Source organism: Bidens hawaiensis, unplaced genomic scaffold (genome assembly GCF_021521415.1).
Source record: "Bidens hawaiensis isolate Kalapana, Puna unplaced genomic scaffold, B.hawaiensis_p1.1 tig00015702_1, whole genome shotgun sequence".
Classification (NCBI taxonomy): domain Eukaryota; kingdom Viridiplantae; phylum Streptophyta; class Magnoliopsida; order Asterales; family Asteraceae; genus Bidens; species Bidens hawaiensis.
The window spans coordinates 548,716-559,705 of record NW_027492401.1 but is presented as its reverse complement, the minus strand read 5'-3'; the positions used below and the strand labels follow the sequence as shown (position 1 = coordinate 559,705).

The following is a 10,990-nucleotide window of genomic DNA, read 5'->3' as shown; positions in this document are numbered from 1 at the left end:
AGATTAGTACTCTACCTAATAATAATTGTACAATTGCATCATGGTGGTGAGATGAATTGAAAGTCAAACCGTGATAGGCCTAATATAACCGAAAGAATATTATTAAGTTCAAAGTCCAAATACTTAAATAAAGAGATTCGGTGGCCCATCTTCAAATGTATAATTTGAATATTGGCTAAACCAATGAATATGCTTGAAACTTCTTTTGTTCTTTTTAAACCAATAATTATAATCTATTAATTCTATTAGAACTATAATCTATTAAATCAATTATAACTATAACCCGCTATGGATGATGCTGGATTAAGTGATTAACACACCCCTATCCCACTGTGATTTTTAAAACAGGTTTAAAACAGCCTAACTAACACTTGCTTGTAGTTTAAAACAGGTTTCGGTCTTTCTTCGATACTCGGGTGACCGAGACCCATAATACCCGAACCCGAAGTGACTCAAACGGGCAGGTCTTCGGTTCTTATTTCTGTGATTTTTTGGGTTTCGGTCCGGGTCCGGAAAATCTCGGTTCGGGTCGGGCCGATCCAAATGCACACCCCTACTTCCCTTGCCTTCCCTAGCAAGTCTCGAGCAAACCGGAAAAGAAGATCGAGGTGTGAGTTCTTTCATCATGAAGACCGGAGAACATTAATCTGAGCCCACCGGGGGTTATATTGGTGATTATCCGGTCTCGGTTGAGACAGTGGCGGATCCAGGAATTTTTTTTAGGTGGTTCCCTCTTAATTTATAAGGTGGTTCCTACGCGTCTTCTATATATCCGGGGAACCACCCGTTTGTATGCTAGATCCGCCATTGGGTTGAGATATCAAGATAAGCGTACCTCGGGTTAGTTCATGTTTCTTCAAGGATCGTTGTTTTGAAGTCGGGAACAATTCTCAAGTTGAAAGTATTGGATGTTTGTCAAGAGGGCACACTTAATGCTAAAGTGTTTGTTGATGTAAGTGTTAATTACCCGTTCTTGTTTTTTTTTAGCTTGTTCATAACTTGTTTGTGTTAATTAAATTGTGTTTTTATAGGAACAGGGGCTTGCTGATGTACTAGGTCCTGTTATAGGCCCTGAAGTTGAGAAAAAAGAAGAGTCAAAATCCCTTAATTAAGGTAACATATCCTCTTCGTTTTTTCTTGTTACATCTTATAAATAATGATAACTTTGTAAATAGTTTGCCGATGCTCTCTCTTGTTCTGAAATTGAAGCAGAACAATCTTGTTACGAGGTTCCAGTTATGCATTAGGCTTGCTCCGGTTTATTTTGGAGAAGGTGGTGCCCAAGGCTCTTGAAAAGGCAGAGTGGTTGGCTCAAGCTAGAATAGTAGCAATCCTTTCCTAACACATGTGGTTGGTTGTCATGTTAAACTTGTTGAGCATTGTTGGACGATATGCAACCCATGTGTCTAAAGAGGAAGGACAACTTACTGTTATCTACAAAAAGAAAGAATAGTTTACTTTGATTGAAATTTGTGAGACAGTTTTATGGCGTGTTAAGGTATTATAATAAGTATATACTGGCGATGTTAAAACGAAAGCGCGGGCATGTGACGTTATGTATACCGTAAGCATATGATTATCGCACACATAGTAGCATTAGGATACCATAAGTTTAAAAAGTGTTACAAACCGCAATTTGTCTTTAAACAAAATAGTTTAACAGAATAAGAAGATTTCCCGTATATGATGCAAACATCGTTCGGGTTATACAACCAAAATCCCTCCAAAAATAGGTATCCTAATTATGCATCGAGGTCCCGACTCCATGATTCCTTACATGCTTGTTAACTCTGAAAACATACGTTTAAAAAAAGTCAACACAATGGTTTGATGTGCGAAAATATATATATAAATAAAACACGAATCACAACTAAGCTTTAAAACCAAACAACCTATCCTAGTTCACACAAACGGCAAGTGTACCAGTCGCGTATAGCAAAGAAGAGGAAAGTCCGCATATCGAACTCGAAGACACGTGAGAACGGCTCAGATTATAAACCTTAATCCAAGTCCTACATAATAATATTTAATTGATTTTATTATTATTTTTTTATTTTTTTTATTTTAGCTAACTTACTTAACTTAACGGAACTAACAAGAAAAACTTAACGAAACTTAATGAGGTTTTAACAAATATGGAGAAACGACTACCTATGCAAGAATCATATTAATAGTTCAACGGCTAACGGAATTAACTAATCACACGACATCAGGATCTTAAAATAATCAACTAAAGCTCATTAAAGTTCGCTAGATCACCTCTCGGTCTCACCAACTAACCCTCACAAATTTAAGAAGATTGAATAAATGCACCGAGGAAAAAGATTATTAAGGTACCCAAATGACGCATCTCCTCTCGGACTCAACGACACAAAACCCGCTTAAAATTGGCACTAGCAATTATAGGGATAAAGGGGTAACAATATTTAACTTGATCTAAGACACATATTCGCACGCAAAACTAAATCGGATAAGAGCAAAACTCGCTCTCGCGCAATTCTAACCTAACCGAATAAAGGCGCGAGACAAACCGACTCCCTATTACCTCTCGGTCGCAAGGAAGGTGAAACTATTGAATTTTAATAATTAATTGCACTCAAGATTCTTAGTTGCGCTAACCACAAACAGATCAAAAACTCCAAGTCTAAGACCTAAACGTAGAACCCTAACCGAACGACACACAATCAATCAATCAAAGTAATACGCGGAATCAATAAGAAATAATTATATAAAAACAATATTTAACACATCAAAGATTAAATTATATAAAGCTTTCAATAATAATACGTCGTGTAACTAGTCAAAACCAAATAAACCGCTAAACAATGTCAATAATCATCTCAACCTAGGTAGTTTAGATATTTAGCTACTCATAATAAGAAATGAAAACAAATAAATTCTAGTAGCAAAACTCATGTCTAACAATTCTTGAATGAAGTAAATAATGTTTTAACAAGAAAAACCAAACGACAAACGAACCGTAATGTTCTGCAGCTTCAATAATAATTGCTTGACGCTCCTTTTCCTTCTACTGTTGCGCACTGCTCTCAAGAGGATAATAATAATAATGTTGCCTTTAATTCTTATGCTTCTTTGTGTTGCCCCACGTGAAAAATTACAGCCACACAACCAAGTAAAGTTTGTGTGTTTCCTTAAAGCAAACACCAAACCAAATGAGCAACACTTAGCCGACCACAAGCACAAATTTTCTTATCCTTGCTGTTGTTCCGATCGGCTCTCTATGGGGTGTTCTTATTAAATTCGGTTATAATTCAGATCTGTAAGAATCTCAAGGAATCTAGGGTAACTCACTCCCGTGCAATCACTACCCAAACCCGCAAATGACCAAAACAGACGACACTTAATTACCTCCCGGTCTCAAGTGACAGAATATAAGGTATCTCTAAACTCTCAATTACCGTTCCTATGGAATACGTTAACTATAAACCATAAACTAGTTACAAACACCCAGTAAGTAACCTAATATGCATCCATACATGAAAGACATTCACAAAGACGCATGTGGAACAAAAAGTGATAATAAATTAATACCAAATACGCATATGCATCACAACCAAATAAAATAAAAACTTTACCAAAACATGAATCAGTCAATAATAATCCAAAACCTAAAAGTAAAACGAGTCTAACAAGTATTCATCCAAACCCAGACAGTATAACAATTTAGCCAAGCATAAGAAAATAAGAAACCAAAACAAAATATGAATAATTGTTCATAAAAATAATACTTGATGTGCTGCTTACTTTTTGTCTTGCTTTCTTGTCTATATATATAGACGTATATGCTTCGATGTGACTATTTTAGGAGCAAGGATGTTTGTTTATTCTTCTTTCTTTGCCAAGCAGCCCAGCAGCTACTCTCTGGTCGAACCAGGGGTCGGCCCCCGTTTTCCCTTGCACCTCGACAGTAGGGTTTTTAAACCCCTCCCTCTTATTAATTGATGATTCCCCTTTTTTTATTATGAATTCAAGAGTATGTTTGGTCATCATGTGGGCCCTAATAAATTCAGCCACTTGTTTATTTTATAACCAACTAATTTCTTTTAATCTTGAGGCCTGCAAAAGGAAATAACACAAAATAATTAAATAAATGATATTAATTTGAATTTGATCACATTCTAGTGACATACTGCACACACACACGTGAATCTTAATCTTGATTCATATTCCTTGAATTATTATTATTATTATTATTATAAACTCACGTGTCTCAAGTTAGTAAAAATGCATCGTTTAGCTCATTGTCTTTAAAACTCTTCAAACTTGAAATATGAACCATGAGCGCGTACAATTTATTAAAAACTACCTCAAAACAACTCAAAATTGTATGGAGTATTTAGATAATAATTGTATATTTTAGGCCATATCATGGTCGGTGAGTTCATAGGTTTTAAGACTTGGTATGAAAGCACATTTTCATAAATCGTTGAATCAGTTCTAATTAAGTATACGATAAGCTCATGAAACAAATACGATGATCCTCCGCAGAGTGGCTAAACCTACGAATTAATATACAACCCATGAGCTTATAACCAAACCAGTACTTTTATCCATTTTCCTTGTTTAATCCCCCAAATTGAAGTATACGCACCCTGGTTCGATGCAATATCGTTGGTTAGCTTGACTAACCTAACAGTATGGGGATGTTAACGTCGATAGTACTATTCGTATATTGCAGTGGCTAATCTCGTTAGTTAATGGTTATACTATGCAAGCATGCTAAGATACTTATAGCACTTCATAGACTAACTCATGTTCATATAAAGACCATGTGTTTTGTTTCTAATTATCATATATAAATACAGTTGTTTATGTTTCTCCCCCAATTTAGAAAACATTAAAAACATAAATGGGGGACGTGAAACTCACCTCGTGAGTTTAGTGGTTGTTTGCTAGAAGTTGTAATTTAAACCTGGTTCCGCTGCCTTCACACGTCCTAAACGCGTAAGGTCAGTTAGGTTGTTATCAACTCGCAAGCCGGTTTATGCTAGTCGCTTCCACCTAACTAGCTCTTTAGTTTATTCTACTTTGTCGGTTGGTTTCCCCAACCGAACGTTTCATTTATTTTTAGGTGACCTGTTGGTGATTAGTTTTTATATTCTTTTTGAAAACAAATATTTATATATTTAATATTAAGATTATAACATTTATCGGTGTCAGTTTCATAACCGACTCATTTGGTCAGCTTATAAATATATATAAGATCTATATATGTATTTCTAAATAATATTTCTTTAAATTTCGATTTATGTTCTTAGTAAAACACAATATGCTTATATTTTCATATGAAAATTTCTCAACAAACTTTATATAATTTTTCGTTCTTTTAACTTGTAAAAATTATTATTTTTATGTCTAACATATTTATATATTTCTTAAATCGCCATTTTGCCACAAAATATCGTTTTGCAAATAATATTTATTATTATTAGTAGTATTTTTGTTTCAAGGCATTAAACTTAATTTTATTCAAAAAGCATATTTAAGATTTATAAAAATTCGTAAATTCCTTATTTAACTAGATAACTTATAAAAACCAAGTTTTCTTTTATTAAAATTATAAATATATTTGAAGTTCAAAATACGCTTATATTTGTACTAAAAATCGTTTGTGCTCTTTTAAAAAAATATTTCTTATTTGTAACCCTTTTAATACCATATTTTTGATATGAAGATTTATAACATCTTTAAATACTATTAAAGCAATAAAAAAATGGTTAATCTGGTTCGGTTCTCGATGAGTTCAGGTCGAAAGAGACCATGCCAAAATGAGCTTTGGGTTAAAACGATGTTGGGTTGGAATGCGCTTTGTGTCAAAACGAGTTGGTTAAAAAGTGGTCTACTTGAAATTATTGTACATTTCATCTTTGCTTCTTGATTTTCGTCATTGGTTACGCGCGATACAAAACGAGCTTTTGGTCATAACATGTCGATACAAAAAAAATGGTTAATCTGGTTCGGTTCTCGATGAGTTCAGGTCGAAAGAGACCATGCCAAAACGAGCTTTGGGTTAAAACTATGTTGGGTTGGAATGCGCTTTGCATCAAAACGGGTGGGTTAAAAAGTGGTATGCTTGAAATTACTGTACATTTCATCTTTGCTTCTTGATTTTCGTCACCGGTTACGCGCGTTCATGCATTAGTTACGCGGATGACCTTGTTTATGCATACCAGATTACTCACGTGTAGGCGTTGTGTGGCTAGCTTACCGACACCGGTTACGCGTCTGATGTCACGTTAAGCACATACCATCATCAGGATATACACGTACTATTGCATTGAACGTACTGACAACGATAGCGTTCGTGCGTATCCTGCTGCATTGGGCCGGTACCTGACTAGTAATCAAATATGATTTTGTTAAACAAATGAAACTAATAAAAATTTTAATAAAACATACTTAATACTTTTAACGATCCCCAAATCCCTTATAAACCCTTTTTCGTTGTATCTTGTTCGTTTATTCCAATTGGGTATTTATTTTGTTTATACTTTAAAAATTAGGACAAATTGTCGGGACTTCACACGAGACTAACTAGTTACTTTAATAGTTATCGTCTCCTCGTTACCATATCTCTCATTTCATGTGAGTTCTTCGTAACCCCAGTTTAACACTTTACCTAAACCATTTAAGTGAAGCAATTACTTTGCTTAAACAAAAGACAAAAAAAAATTACAGTATATTCAAGACTATTAAAATATTTGCAATTTTTTTAAAATCAATTTTTTAAAATTCTAAATATATTATATACTTACAAAATATTATGCAAACATGATTCATTTACAAATCAATATTTCATAAGTTTAAACACAGCTTCAAAGTTCTCAAAATAAATAATAAATAAAATGCAACAACTTAAACATATTCTCATATATTTAAAACTAGGAGAACTAGAAAACTCTAATACAAAGTAAAAACATGTAATTGGTTGGTTGAATACAAGGACTAATAACATGTAAAAACTGTATAGTAGTAACAACCCGGGCCACTAAATAACAACCTAACAAACTCAAATGCATAGTGCAAAGTAGTAACAACCTGGAGACCACCGATACAATACCTTTTGCTTTAATTGGTTATCTTAACTATTATATACATTGCATTGGTAAGGTTACCGGGTTCAATATCTGGGTTCAATATCTGCTCCGATCCAATTATGAAAACATTGCTTTTCCTAATTTTATTATTTACATATTTATGTTTTAATTTTATTACATACCATATGTTTATAAATTTTCTGATAATTGAAAATTTGAATGTTTGACTGATTGACTCACTGAAAACATATATTTGTGTAAACACAAAATGGAAAATTATTGTTAAGCAACGTAGAATATAAAAAAATGAAGAAAAATAATAGTAACACCAAATAAACTCGTGATCCAGTCATAGGCGGATTCATTCATGCTTCAGGGGAAGGATAGACCCCCACTGAAATTAGCTCATCTAGCTTAATATGTTAAGGAAATCCAAGAAAAAATACACATACACCCCAAAGACAAATTAAGAATGCACATTGGCTTTTAAAAAACACAAATGAGAAGCTCTAATTTATCTAACTCGTGTGTTTAGTTTAGTCTAACGAACTAGAAACGGAATACATCAAATCAATTTCTTGTTTTTTTTAAATTATCCGGCTATAATATCAACCCTTAAAGCAATAGTATGCATTAATTATTACTTTTTTGCATATATATTTTTGATGCACGGGTAAGTGGGTAACTACGATGGAGTACATATGTCTATACAACTACAAGACTCCTTAGTCCGGACATAGTGGCTATTCATTGTACATGTTTTTTTTTTCTTTAAGTTGAATTGATTTATGCAATGTAGATTTTAAAACCAAAACTTGCACAATCAATATGTTTTGACCCATTATACTCGACATGTTTTGACCCGTTACAACCGAGTGCTTATATCGAACATATTTTCCCCCCACTGGTGAAAGTTCCTGGATCCAGTTGAGGAATTTCCTCACGAGACCGAACAACAAAACCTTGAACCAGTGGTGATTCAAATATCGGCAGTAACACCGAGCGTCCACAGAATTATTAAGAATCTACATGAGTTTGAGAGAGATACGGATTTCTTGTGTAAAATTTCAACATCTGTTTATTTGATCAAGCCGAACCTGATAACTACAAATATGATACTAAAAAAATGGCTTGAAGCGAGGTAACCAGAAAACACCCTCAAAACAATATCATTATGAGTTGACAATACTTGTTATTGCATATGTGAAGAACCCGGTTTTCCATGGTAGACGGAAACACATCAAATCATGTTATCATTATTTCAGGGAATGCGTTGAATGAGTTGAAAGAGCGGCCGAGAATGTGAGTGGAGAATGAGCAATGAGGGTGATTGTTAACTATTTATCTAACCTTGGGCCACAAGTAATGATACGAAAACTTGAGGCACACAAATAGGTAGTTTAGTTTGCAACTTTGCATGATAACAAGCTGGTTAATTATCCTAAAGGCAAATTATTGTTTCTTTTGTCTTTAAAATTGAATTCACCACTTGAAACTTTAAAAACTTAAGGCACTAGAAGGTGAACAAAGTTTCGTTTACTATTTGAAAAGTTATCCTTTAAAATGTTTGAAATCATCGATCTTATTTTTATTCCTGATAATAAAACCAACTAAAAACTAAAGCCATTGCTCTCCAAATTCCACGTTTTAATGAATGTAAAAAAGTACGCAGCTCCAAATTTGGTTCAAATCTAATAGGTTTTTGACCATTATGTGTAAGTGAAAAGTGAAGAGATATTTTGATTGGTTGTGTTACAGGAAGCGTTATATAACTGGGGTTTGGATATAATACAAATGAAATTAACGTGCTAAACATGAGAATCAAGTAGAGTAATAATTATATATAAGTGTAGAGTAATTATGTAATTACTCTATGATTAATTACATAATTACTCTACTTATATATATAATTAATCTACTTGATTATCATGTTAATTTCATTTGTATGTTAACCTTCCCCTATATTTTGACAACAAGCATATTATAATCAATGGCAACAAGCATTGATATATATTATTTACCACGTATTCCCATTTGACATTTAACAGTTCAAATAAATCATCAAATTATGTTCCCAATATTTATTTAATTACCTTATGAACCATTGCGTCCATATCTAACAAATGTTTTTAGAAATAACACGTGTGATCACCAAGACCTCAACCTCATTTCTTCACGTGCTTCCTACAAACACACGCACAAAAAAGAAAACGAAAAACAAAGATAAGTAAGATTGCTTATGTTAAGATTTCTAGATGAACAAGACTAGAAACCTGCCTTTTGTTTTGTTATGCACTTCATCTTCGGCTTTTCCCCATCTTGATCCTGGAAAGATCAAGGCAAAATTAAACAAAATGATGTATGAGGCTTTATACATTAGAAGCAAAAGAAATTCGACCTGTTTTATATATATAACTATATATGCACTAGCTAGGAAATTAAGGCGATTAACGATGATCACCTTAAACATTGCAGCACTAGAGAGAGCAAAGGTAACACCAACCGACAGTACACCTGGACCCCTCATGCCGGTTACCAATGATATCACGACTCCATAACCAAAACCTGCCACCATACTGCAATGATGTAAAAAGATGATCAGACAAGACGAGAAACAAAAATAGACATATAAATTAACTTGAACACATGTAACACTAGAACCAGACGAGGATACATACATCCTAGGGAAAATTACCAAAATAAGCATCTTTGACCAAAATGTTACAAAATAGGCATTAAAAGGGCACCTTCCTAGCCCGACGGCCAGGAGGGTGTGCCTATAGGCTATAACCTTGTCATTCAAGGCAGCTGTCTAGCTCACTTATTTAACAATGCCTATTTTGTCAAAGATGCATGTTTTGATTATCGTCCCTATATCTTAATTAATGGGAATAATTATGTTGCTTAAGCCTCACCTTGTCTGGACATCTTCCTTGCCTGTTAAGTTCTTCATGACCAAAGATATGCCTGCGTTGCAACCGCTCATGATAGCAAAATTACGAGTCTTTTCAAGGGTCTCTCCAACTATGAAAGATTGTACCAAAGGTTTGTACTCTCCACATATAGAAAGAAACTGCATGCATGTCCACATGCAAATAGTTATTGGATAAAACCCTAAAGCATTAGTAGTTATCACTTATCAAGGTATTGTAAATTAGTAGTTATATATACCTTAGGCAGTGGATAATAGGCGTTAACGATTTCGTTGATAAAAAATTCAGAAGCCAAAGCCATGCTTACGGAGGTCCAGACAACGTCGGTAACCGCCTCTACACCTCGGATAGCAGCCGTGACGTACACGGTGGGCTCGGCTTTGGCTTTGGCAAGCCAATCCTTAAATCTTTTGCATTCGCATGTAATCTCAAAATCCTCTCTCTTTTCATCTCCCATCAACTCAGATTAGTTGTTTTCTTAAAGAGATACACACATAAACTTGAGTTGAATTTTTGTGCAAAAACAAGCACAAAATTGATGATAATTTCACAAGTATTCAAATCACTAAAATAATTGGGAAAAAAAATCCAGTAGAGGAAATTAACTAAAGTGGTACGTACGTACCTGAGGCTGTTGCTCTGAGTAGGATGATGAACGATGGGTAATAAAAATCAAATCAAAATCAATGGTGCTAAAAAGGTTAAGTTAATTTATTAATCGATGTCTCTAGCTAGGGCCGGCAGCCACTACTAATAATTAATAGCTTAAATTTTCGGCCCAGAGTGACTTGTTTTAATTAAAGTTTTGTTTTTATGTATCAAATCCAGTCCATCGGTTTAAACTTTCTAGCTAGTAATTAGTTACTTTTGTTTGAATTTATATATCTTATGTTTAATAAATATTTACCTAAACTGAAATTGTCAATTTGTCATGACTCGTGATTATATATTCAAGTAATCTGTAACTTTTGTAATGATTGAAAGCATCGAAGTTTGAAA

General features: G+C 33.9%; 1 protein-coding gene across 1 annotated transcript; it reads right to left on the bottom strand.

Annotated features, from left to right (window-relative positions):
- Positions 1 to 9,231: 9,231 nt before the first annotated feature.
- Positions 9,232 to 10,703, bottom strand: LOC143549577 (chloroplastic import inner membrane translocase subunit HP30-2-like). The gene is made up of 6 exons (XM_077040456.1): positions 10,617 to 10,703; positions 10,230 to 10,468; positions 9,974 to 10,131; positions 9,457 to 9,634; positions 9,332 to 9,383; positions 9,232 to 9,242 (listed from the first exon to the last, which is right to left on the bottom strand). The coding sequence occupies exons 2-6, from the start codon at positions 10,446 to 10,448 to the stop codon at positions 9,232 to 9,234; spliced, it is 618 nt and encodes a 205-aa protein (XP_076896571.1). The 5' UTR covers positions 10,449 to 10,468; positions 10,617 to 10,703.
- Between the last annotated feature and the right edge of the window lie 287 nt (positions 10,704 to 10,990).